General features: G+C 42.7%; 1 protein-coding gene across 4 annotated transcripts in view; it reads left to right on the top strand.

Moving 5' to 3' along the window:
• IFT80 (intraflagellar transport 80) overlaps positions 1-12,296 on the top strand; it is a 159,908-nt gene that overhangs the window by 101,070 nt on the left and 46,542 nt on the right. For 3 of the 4 annotated variants that reach the window (XM_077290652.1, XM_077290651.1, XM_077290654.1), the window contains 5 exons: positions 841-1,020; positions 5,831-5,949; positions 8,506-8,580; positions 10,075-10,238; positions 10,694-10,758. In XM_077290652.1, the coding sequence (XP_077146767.1) occupies positions 841-1,020; positions 5,831-5,949; positions 8,506-8,580; positions 10,075-10,238; positions 10,694-10,758 (603 nt within the window). The remainder of the gene's footprint in view (positions 1-840; positions 1,021-5,830; positions 5,950-8,505; positions 8,581-10,074; positions 10,239-10,693; positions 10,759-12,296) is intronic. The other variant, XM_077290653.1, reaches the window with a different exon arrangement.

Here is a 12,296-nt window from a genome sequence, read left to right on the forward strand (position 1 = left end):
TTAGCCCCTTTAGACCAGTTAATTTTAACGTCTACCTTGGTTATTTTTGTAGTAATTTTCTTTTTTGAATTTCGAAGCAAAGTTCTCTTTGATCCCCAGGTTTGTGACCTCTGCAGTCTGCAGCCCGCCATAATTATACAAGCATGTATAGAACATTCAGCGATTTGTCCTCTTACTGTATCTCAATAAAGTAAATTGACTGGCGGTATTTCAAGTAAATCTTTCAGTTCCACTTGTCTACCCTCATTATATTTATATTACCAAAGTTGACAAGCTTCCCAGGAGTTTGATATTTTGTGGGTTCGCATGTACTGCAAAAGAAATTACAGTGCTAAATATGGCAAACGCATTATATTCCTTCCCCCAAGCACTAAACGATGTGTCCAGCGTTTTGCTTTGGGACATATTTTGTCTTTAAACAGATGGATTTTTTTTTTGCCGTCTTACATATTGAATAAAGTTCCTTTTCAGTTTTTGATTAATGGGAGTCCTAATTAGCTTTGCATCTGAGCTCTATTTGGTAAGCCTGCCTCGTCTTTCTTCTGATCAATCTTAATAGCCCTGCATATATTGCTAATGTTTCTAGCAGACTTGAACCATTTGCCGTGTCATCTCCTATTCTTATTCATTGAAGCAGCCTTGACCTCTGCCACCGGCTCATCTGCTGTCTGATGTCCAGCTGCTTCAGGTGTGCGTAGGCAAGAGCAGAATCAACCATTTTATGCCCCGTGTTTCATCTCTATGCTGACATGACTTCGCATTTTCATTGCATTATTTAAAAAAATATATATATTCTTTTTGTTTATTGGTCAGTTTATTTGTTTATTATTTTTTTTCCAGTGGTCCTATGCTTTGGAAAAACCAACTACTGGTAGTATCTTCAGCCTTACATGGTCAATAGATGGAACCCAGGTTGCCGGAGCGTGTGGAAATGGTCATGTTATCTTTGCTCATGTCATTGAGCAACATTGGGAATGGAAGAATTTTGAAGTAACTTTAACCAAGAGAAGAGCTATGCAGGTTGTGATATTTCAGAACATGTCTTCTAATCATAACTAAAAATGTTTGTTCACATTCTAGTGACTACCTTATAAATTAGAATCAACTTTACAGTATCTAAATCCCATTCACAAGTGGGTCAAGAGGTAAGGGGATCATTGGAAATAGGGGCTCTTTTGTTCAAGTCCATCAGCTAGATCAGTAATCTGTGGCTGCCGGAAGGAAGCCTGAGAACCCCCTTTTTATCTTCTGGCATCCTCAGGTATTTTGATTAATAGTTCAGGAACAACGCACGTGTGCCGTCACGCCACGCTAGACAATCACAGGAAGAGCCGTGGAGGCTGTCAGCTTAGAGGCGGTTCTCAGGGGTGTTCATTGGTCACAGATTATTGATGCCACCAATCTACTGGGACCTGCTGTAACACTTTGAGCATAGGAGTTGCCCATATCTCCCTGTACCAATATTGAATGAACCCATGTGCTATAGGTCCCCTGAGGATTCTTGCATGGTGAAACGCGTCGGGCCGCACTGAGGGACAGTGCAGGGCCTCCTTAACTGTGCTAGCTGTGGACTACCCTTGTCATAGTGGGAGTTTAAGGAGCCAGGATATATTAGCCATTTCAGGGATCTGTAGGGCTACTGTATTTTTTTTATTCCTGGAAGGACTTCTCGGGAATTAACTACTCCCTGAACCAGACTGCTTCCAGAAACGGGTGAGACCGATCCATATAGTTTACTCTTTGTATCTAATGGAGCATTGAGTTTCCACTCTCACCTTATATCTTGTCCGCTTTATTAAGTATAGCCTTCTGATTAGGACCACTGTATATCTGTGTGTCTCTCTTTGACCACTGTCAATATATGGTACAAGGTTTATAGAGATTGTGTTGCTAATCTTATATTTGCTAGCTCTTTATATCAGATGAATATATTCAATGCCGTCATTGTACATTGCAGAATTGGATTTGAATATTGGTGCAAACAAAGGCACCTTGATAGGTAACCTCATCATTGATATAGTTGTCCACCTTCTCCGATGTATACAATTTACCTATACGATTAGAACATCTTTATGGTGTATCTGGTTGTATTTTTTAGGCTTGTAATAATGCCTCCTGGTGCTTGAAATTCTAAGCCTTTTTTAGGCAGCACATTTTATACTTTATATACTTATTAAAAAGTTACCGTAGGTTTTAGATCTCACTTTGCTGAATTCATCATCTCAATCTATTGGGGCCTGAGAATAGATTTGCACCAACTCCATCTCTGCCCATTCTTCGAGTTAATAAACACCTTCTGCTGGTCAGTAATTATTCTTACAACAGATGGGGCAAATGAAGAGCCTGGGCCTGATTTATGAGACTTAAGGTGCTAGAATTCTGGCTTAATTTGATCCAAAAATTCTGTCTTCCATACCTCGCACCACAGTACTTTAAGGCCATGTTCACACGTTCCTGATTTCCCTGCTGTTTTTCTGCACTAAAAACCGCAGCTCTTGGCAGAAAACGCAGGTGCGGTTTTTGATGCGGTTTTTAGTGCGGTTTTTTATGCAGTTTTCTCTGCAGATTGTCTGTGTTTGACACAAATAAAGCTTTAACTGCAGTGGGGAGAAAAAAAAAAAAGAAATGATGTCATTTCCTTGTCCAACCCTTTTCTTCTTCCATCCTCCATTTTGGGACTAAACACCAAAATGAGTGGACGTGTTTTGAATGACAGCGCTCCGCAGAGTGCTGAGCGTAGGCCAGATCACAGCCCGCGGATCCAGCTCTATCCAGCTATTTCAGTACCACGTATTTCAGTGCCACGTATTTCAGTGCCACGTATTTAAGTGCCACGTATTTAAGTGCCACGTATCACGTATTTCAGTGCCACGTATTTAAGTGCAACGTATTTAAGTGCCACGTATCAAGTATTTAAGTGCCACGTATCACGTATTTCAGTGCCACGTATTTCAGTGCCACGTATCACGTATTTCAGTGCCACGTATCACGTATTTCAGTGCCACGTATTTCAGTGCCACGTATTTAAGTGCCACGTATCACGTATTTAAGTGCCACGTATTTCAGTTGCACGTGTTTTTGCTATTGTAAGGTGGCATTAATCCCGGTTAATAATGGAGAGGCGTCAATAAGACGCCTATCCATTATTAATGCTATTAAAATGATAAAAAAATATATAGGGTTACCCCCCCAAAAAAAAAAAAATGACATAGGGTCCCCCTATATTTTTAGGCCAGAAAGGCTAGGCAGACTGCTGCGGGACAATATTTGTGGCCTGGGAAGGGGTTAAAATACCCATGGCTGTTCCCAGGCCATGAATATGAAGCCCACAGCTGTCTGCGTAGCCTTTCTGGCTCAGAAATAAAGGGAGAGCCCCCCCCCCCAAAAAAAAGTGTTGGGGTTCCCCCATATTTTTAGGCCAGAAAGGCTACGCAGACAGCCGTGGGCTTATATTCATAGCCTAGGAAAGGGGCCATGGATATTTGCCCCCCCCCCGGCTACAAATATAAGCCCGCAGCCGCCCCAGAAAAGGCGCATCAAAATGATGTGCCAATTCCGGCACTTAGCCCCTCTCTTCCCACTCCCGTGTAGCTGTGGGATATGGGGTAATGAGGGGTTAATGCCACCTTGCTATTGTAAGGTGGCATTAAGCCCGGTTAATAATGGAGAGGCGTCAATAAGACGCCTATCCATTATTAATCCAATGAAAGGGTTAAAAAAAAAAAACACACAAACACTAGAAAAAAAATATTTTAATGAAATAAAGACACCCACTTTTTGACCATATTTTATTGTACGCTCAATCCGTCCTGAAGACCCTCGACCTGAAAAAGACGCAAAATAAAAAAACAAATTCATACTCCCTGGCCCTGTCCGCAGAAATCCATCGAGGGTCCCACGAAGATCTTCCATGGAGAACAGACACATCCAGAGATATGTCTGCTCTCCACGGCTGCAGCAACACACTGACAGGAGCCATAGTTCCTGTCGGTGTGTCACTGCGCATGCGCGAGCGAGTTTACCGGCGGTCATTGACCCCGGTACTCTCGCTTAACGGCAGTGCTGCGTGGGAAAGTTCAACGCAGCTGTACTGCCGTTAACCGAGACGCCGGAGCCATTGAACTCCGGAACAGTACGCGATACACTGCTAGGAGCTTCGCTCCTGGCAGTGTATCGCCGGAGAGCAGCCGATCGGCGTGGGACACTCGTTTTATGGATTCTGCGGACAGGGAGTATGGATTTGATTTTTTATTTTGGGATTTTTTCTAGGGGATCGAGGGCTTCGCCTACCAGTGTGCTGTTGGTGAGTATATACTCTGTGTTATATGTTGTATGTACTGTGTGTCATGTATGTGTATTGTGTGTGTTTTGTGTAACTTTACAACTGTGCTAAGTCGCCGGACACAGGGACAACTCTCCCATCCTAATACCGGATGGGAGTAGTAGTCCCATACGGCGACTTAGCACAATGGTGGCACTATCGTCGCATGGGGACACACACACACACACACACACACACACACATACCAAATCTATCAAACGGCCGACATCGATCCCCATGCGACGTTATGCCTCCATGTCTCTTCGGGATACAGGAACACACTCCGCCCACGCACTTCCGCCCACGAACTTCCTCTCGCTTCCCCGCACTTCCTGCTGCAGCGGTTTCTCCACCCATAACCGCAATAAAACCCGCAGATATATTTTTGATCTGCGGGTTTTACTGCGGGTTTGACCTCACAATGGAGGTCTATGGGTGCAGAACCGCTGCAGTTCCGCACAAAGAAGTGACATGGTCCTTCTTTTTTACCGCAGCTATTCAGCGTGGCTTTTTTAGTGAATTTCAGCATCATGTGCACAGCGTTTCCTGTTTTCCATAGGGTTACATTGTACTGTACCCTGCATGGAAAACAGCTGCGGACCCGCAGCGGCAAAATCGCGGCGGTTCCGCAGTAAAAAACGCATTGTGTGAACATGGCCTAAACCTTTTGGACAACTTAACGATGAGGTGTGGACTAATTTTTCTTTATTTCTAGCACCAAAGTTTGTTGTAAATTATTGGTCCAATGTAAGCCATGTAAAAGGTAGTGTGGGCTTAGACTAGACCTCCTATAGATTATTATTTATTTATTTATAGCACCATTTATTCCATAGCGCTTTACATGTGAGGAGGGGTATACATAATAAAAGACAAGTGCAATAATCTTAATCAATACAAGTTACGACTGGTACAGGAGGAGAGGACCCTGCCCACTATGCACCAGATTCATGATCCAGCATGACCCACTGTAATAAATTTGACACATTTTAAGACTATCTAATCCAAAGCTGCATTTACATTGAACGATAACTGTGAACGAGTGTTCTTAATAATGCTTGTTTCACAATTATCTTGCAGTGTAAACAGGCTGATCACCCAATTAAATGAGCAAAACTCTTGTTCGTCAGGTGAAATTATCTTTTTTGGTGCATCGTCCTCTATAAACTGGACTCCAATGCAATCTGAGCGATCTAGTATAAATTGTTCATTACATATTGTTTTACCTTGGTCTGCCTTTGCAAACAGAATATTAAAGACTTCTAATTGGTGAGAGTTTACTGATCAGCGATCTTATCGTGCCACCACTCAGTCCGTGTAAATATTAGTTCAGGACAGTTCCCCTGAGATTTTTGTATTGTGTTGTATTGTCTTTTATGGTCAAATGCCATTCATATGTGTGTTGGAATCGTGATGTATTGACTGTCTGAGTCAGTTTTCAGCAATTTGGAAACGTGAAGTATTGACTATCTGGAGTCAGTTTTCAGCCTCACTCATTGCCTGTGTTTCCAGGTCCGCAATGTAATCAATGATGCCGTGGACTTGCTGGAATTTCGCGACAGAGTAATTAAGGCATCTTTGAAGTATGGACATTTAGTGGTTTCCACCTCTCTCCAGTGTTATGTATTTAGGTAAGTAAGTTGTCGGTCTGTGGATCGTTTCCTTTGATTCATTGCTTTTCAATCATGCGCTCTACAAAGGTCCTTCAAGCCGACACTATACCAGGCTTGTATCCTTTGTTGAAACACTGTCATAGGAAGCAGGTGGTACTGTTGCTACCAGTTCTATCTGCCTCTTGAGAAGTTGAAGAATCAAAACATCTGGACGCGTTCCAAGAAAAACCTTTCAAGTAATTGTTTTTGTAGCTTTCTGTTGCAAGTGTGGTCACCTAGTTTACAAAGTGAAAGGGCGGCCTCCGCCCCATTGTTATTAGTTCATGATCTACGCCTCGACTTAATGGTCGGGGATATCACATTTGTGAACAGCTGCAGGGGATAAAGAAGAAAAGAAAAACAACGGGTTTTTAAATCCAGGCTGCATTTATTATCCAGGTCTTTATTCTTGTGCAGTATGAATTGTATAATACGACAGTCACTGCCCAAAAACGGTAGGCACTACTACCCTAAACAATGCGTGTATGCTGTTGGGTAACCTGTCAGGGCCTGGGTTAGGGGAGATGGTAAGAGTGCGGCTTCTGAGACCAGTGGATGGATGCTGGTGGCCAAGAGAGACATCGGCCGGTGTGCGAGCACTGGGGCGAGTTCCTGCTGTCACCAGGACTGGCGATTTCGGGAGCGTCTCCATTTGCTTCTGTCCTATACAATAAAGAAAAGTCTGATTCCACTGTATGTGGGTATCTGATCTCATATTTTGTGCTATATACCTGACACAGAATCCGTCATGGTCAGTAGCGGCAGCCAGATCCTCCAATATAATGTGCCCTTTCTTGAGCTGCAGACACACAATCAGTGTTTCCCCTGCCCTCTCGAAGCCACAAAAGCTTTCTATTGCCAACATCCTTCCACCGAGTGAAAATAAAATACTAAATTATATAGCACAAAATTATATAGGAATTGGCCATTTATCAGATGGAGACAGAAATAATGTATATACAGTAGTTTAGCTCCGTGGCTTTAACTCTAGCGCTCCTGTGCTTCACAACTCAATTATTAACATTACCAATTAATGCTTTAAAGGGGTTGTCCGCTACTGAATAACTCCTGCTTAATTATTTCAGGGCCCCATAGAAAATAAAAGCAATCTATACTCCTCTCCCACAGTGGCGCCGTCACAGCAATGTCGGCGCTGCTGTTCCCAATGGGTCACGTCATGTTGTTCATGTAACTGCTGCAGCCAGTCAGCGGCCGCTGATCGTCTGCAGGCATTACTGTTTTGTCAGGTTTACTCCGCTCTGGCAGAATATTGACGAGCTGCTGCTGATCAGCGGTCATATGACATAGTAATGTCACGTGAGCCACAGGGAACAGCGTCGCAGTGGGGAGCGTGTATAGATTGCAGCCCTGAAGAGATTAAGCAGGGGTTAATCCATATAAGGGAGCAATAAACTTGGTTCTTGAATATTAAAGGCACCATTTTAAAGTGAATTTGTTGTTAGAAAATGTCCTATTGTTTGTTAGGGTTATTTTAAATCATTTTTTCCCTATCACAATCTGGAACGTATTTTAAAAAAGAGAGAAATCTTAGAATCTTCACACTGGCCACTAGGCCTATGCTTCCTGTTAGTTTCAACCGCCAACTGGACGTAATCAACAATAGACTGACCTTGACCCTAATGAATTGTACAGAAGTATTTTCTAGGCATGCTCTGATTGGACAATGGTCATTGTGAAGGGAGGGGGAGGAGGTGAGCTGTGATATCACTTATAGTGAACAGTTGATCCTATGTACAGGGTGGGCCATGTATATGGATACACCTAAATAAAATGGGAATGGTTGGTGATATCAACTTCCTGTTTGTGGCACATTAGTATATGGGAGGGGAAAACTTTTCAAGATGGGTGGTGACCATGGTGGCAATTTTAAAGTCAGCCATTTTGGATCCAACTTTATTTTTTCCAATGGGAAGAGGGTCATGTGACACATCAAACTTATTGAGAATTTCACAAGAAAAATGGTGTGCTTGGTTTTAACGTAACTTTACTCTTTCATGAGTTATTTACAAGTTTCTCTTTGTTTACAGCCATTGCCATGTCGCAGAGGCTAACACGTGAGGAGCGGATAGAAATTGTGTTGAAGTCTGGCTGCAAATTCAGCGCGTTATTTATGGATACACCTAAATAACATGGGAATGGTGACAGTTTTCTTGCTTAGGGTGTGAAATCTGCTGCAATGACCCGTGTGCTGCGTTCACCAGACATCAACACAATTTGGAGCAGAAAACTGATGAATCCATCGCAGATCCGATACAATGGCGCCCAACAAACCCATACTTACATTGGGTTCCCTCAGTCTCATTTTCAATTGAAAAAATAGTGTGGCATGCGTCATTATTCTTCCCATCAAATCCAAAGGAAGCTGTGCTGAGGGCTTCCAATGGAGCCTCCAACACAAATGTGAAATTACAGGAAAATACTTTACTATATGATATTTCTGTGAATCTATAACATTTTGGGGGTCGGAGTGTAACCATTATTATATTGCTACAATTGTCTTCTTTTTTTTTCTAGCACAAAAAATTGGAACACACCGCTCATCTTCGACCTCAAAGAAGGAACTGTGAGTTTGATCCTGCAATGCGAAAGGTAGAAATGACTCGGTGTGATTGTCAGTTGCCATAAACATGAGCATGTCCTGTGCTCTAATGTTCAGACATCTCCATTTTTAATACTTGTGTTCCTTTTGTCTGTGATTTAGTGAGGTCTTCCTATTTTTGATTAATTATATATCGTGAAGATTTTCAGGAGATATTATTCCTTAAGCGTCACCCTGAACGTTTGCAATGCTTTCAGCCATATTCACATGACCACTTGAAGGATCGGCCCTGCCTGTCAATTCTAGAGGAACCAGACCTGTTTGCAGTCCGCGTCGTGCCTTGTCTCGTCAACTGGCACAATACAAATCATCTGACTCTTGTCCGCAGGATGGCGTCTGATGATGTATGCTGCGATTTTGATTCCTCCAGAGGTTTATGGGAATTGTGCCATTCACTATTGTTGTGTGCCGGCCAAACAGCACACGGACCCAATGTATGGCCATCTGAATACGACCTTGTACAATATTATATTGGGGGTAACATATATGAAATACAGTATAGGATAGATTGAATGAATGCTGATCTCTAGAAGACCCCAGATAAGTCCTTATCAGTAGTCTAGACAGATGTATAAAATGATTAAAGCCTTATTCCCATATTTAGGTGTTATCACCTATCCTCTATATAGGTAATCACTTGCTCCAGCTCCTGGCACCCCCACCTATTCTGAGATGGGGCTTTGTCCAACAGTCTTGCAGAGAATGAATGGTGCAGGTTACGGCCACTGCTTGATTTTGATGGCACATTTCAGAGCTCCCTTCCAGGGTCTTAGGAGGGGGGGAACCTAACAGTCGGACCCCACCACCAGCAGGTTATCCCCTAATTTATGGATACTTAATAACTCCTAAAGGTGTGAATAACCCGTAAACTCGTCTTGTGAGTTACAGATTGGTGCAAAATGTAAGACTGCCAAGTGGGACATTCATTGTAGTGTTTTCTGATGGAGACAGTGCCAGTGTAGTAAAGTGAGTCCAGAGTAAGGATTTACTTTACGACAAATAAGATAATAAACGTGAGCCCCATGGAGCGATGTGTCGTATAAGTGCGGCCGCGTATTAGAAGCAGAAGTGTCAGATGCCTGAGCCATGTCTGAGCGCACGTGGCTTGTGTTATGGCATCGGTTTCCAATCAGCCATATGCTGGGTGTTTGGTAAGAAATGAATGACATTCCTTTCTGCATTCCTCCTCCCGGGTCTAATGTGCATTAGGAGCTGGATTACTTACTCTTAATGCTGTGAAGCACGGTGCTAACTGTGCACATCCATGTTCCCCAGCAATAATGATCTACAGCTTACAGGAAATCTGGGTTCTGCAGAACTGCCAGCACAGATAAGGCTCCGGGAAGTAGCTGCCGATAGATCATACACTTGGGTGCTCAGCTCTGGCTCATCGCTTTGTTTTCTGAAGTCCTCTTTGAAGATGTCCACATTGTTGCCTATAATGTACCTGCTCTTTGGTCACTTCCTTCCTTGTGTTCTTGCAGGCATTTCCTCCTAGTAGATGGTGGCAGCGTGTTTTTATACTCCTACGAAGGTCGTCTGATCAGCTCTCCGAAAGTTCCTGGTATGAGAACAGACATTCTCAATGCACAGACGGTCTCTCTGAGCAATGACACCATTGCAATAAAGGACAATAATGATGAAAAGTGTAAGTTTCCTGTATCCAGGTCATGCATCCAGATGAAGGTGTACAATTACCACATAGGGAGACCTAGGACCAACCTTTAATTATAAGGGCTGAGATAGCAATACCTATTGATATTATGAACTTAAAGGGGTTTTATTGGAATAGAAAAAAGAACTAAAAGGAATTGTAAATACTTTGAATTAGCAAATCAAAATCATGAGCAAATCACACAGGACCTCTTCATCAGGACAACCCTGGACAGCTTTGTCCTGATTGACCTCAAAACGCGTTGGCTTTTAAACCTGCTTAATAAAGGTCATTATTTTATCAATTATCCGTTATCAGCAGTGCATTAGTGATACCTCCAGCCTCCTTTTTTGTTCTTAAACACCATTAGCTACACTTGCCTGTCTTCATACATTCATTAGATCGATATCTATGATTGAAGATGAAGTCATGTTTTCTTTATTTCATAGTGATCTACTTGTTTGATGCTTTATCGGGAAAACCTCTAGGAGATGGGAAGCCTCTTACACACAAGGTGAAGTATTGAATGCTGTGCATTTATATTCTGTTTTTTTGATAATTGCTATTTGTAGATTGTAAGCTTCCGAGCAGGGACCTCACTCCTAATGTCACTGTATAAATAGTCTTAACTCGTACCGAATTTATTGTTTGTACATGTCCCCGCTTAATTGTAAAGTGCTACGGAATATGTTAGCGCTATATAAATAAAAATTATTTATTATTATTATCCTTTGTGTCACTTTTACATGGTGGAGGGAAAGGAGTAAAAGAAATCAGACAATGCCCAGTTTGCAGACGCAGAGGTTAACTACTGTATAACTAACGCTTTGTCTCCCATGTGGATTTTTTGCAGCTGGACCACACACAGTTGTGAATTACATTCCTTGGACAGTGAGCAGTGTGACGCTACCTCATGCCTTGTCTCTGCCTTATCTGTGGGAGCTTGGCTTTTCTTTGGCTGCTTGGGGACAAAGTCATGAAATGTCATAAATATAGCAAGTGATCTCAATCAGATTTATAGTTGTTTGTACCAGGCCCAAGACGGCAATACCCAAGAATGAGATACATTTTCGGTTTTATTCAGATTGCATTTGTTTTATTCCATAGCCGAAGGCACAGTTCAAATCCCAGCTGTGAAAGGCAATGCCGACATAGCTTCACTTATTTTTGTGAGAGCGTTCCCTGTATACATGACTTTTAGTGGCGTCAGATCCAGTTTATTTGTTAAAATTAATAATGTGTTTTTGTGCCAACTGCATTGTGTTGTAAGAACAAGGTAAGGTTGATAGCCTATTCGAATTTGACATATTAATGTTTTATTTTGAAGCCTGGCTCCAAAAACCTCCGCTAATTGGCCAAATTAGAATAAAGAAACCGTAACACAGCTTATTTACAGGAAGACTGCACAAAAAAATTATCCCACCACTTTCTCTCTTCATCTTTTCTCTCATATCACTAATTTAATAAAAATTCACAAATCTATCAAGGATCTTTTGTATCTAAAAAACGACACACACTGTGGCGCTCACCACAAGAAGGAGGGGGGCAAAGGTTGGTGATAGGAAGGGTGGGCAGTGGAATGAACACCCCTAGCTGCTGGAAACACACAGGATCTGTGCCTATCCTGGGAAGAAAATATAAACTATAATGTCACAACAAGGACAAGGTGAAACCGCGCTCAGGGGTGCGTGCTGCGTGGTACTGGGCGGCAAGAAGCTGATGTCTAGATCAGAAGGGTTTTACCCCAGTCACCACTAAAACTTTAGACCTGTACAATTGCTGTAGAATGATATTAAAAATAACGTTATAAATGCCTATGTGTGTATGCGTATAACCGCAATACAGGGAGGTGCTTACCTAGCTGCACTTGTGGTTCCAACACAGCGCCCAATGCATAGCCCGAACTGGCGACCGCTGTGTGGTCTGATGCGGCGTCGGTGGGGAGTAGAAGAGCGGGGAGGAAAAATAGCAGCTGACACGGTACCTGGGAGCCCCGGCCGAAGGCGTCCCTGGTAACCGCAAGGAAAAAGATGGCCGCTAGCGCCGGCTCGC

Source organism: Ranitomeya variabilis, chromosome 2, assembly GCF_051348905.1.
Source record: "Ranitomeya variabilis isolate aRanVar5 chromosome 2, aRanVar5.hap1, whole genome shotgun sequence".
Taxonomy (NCBI): domain Eukaryota; kingdom Metazoa; phylum Chordata; class Amphibia; order Anura; family Dendrobatidae; genus Ranitomeya; species Ranitomeya variabilis.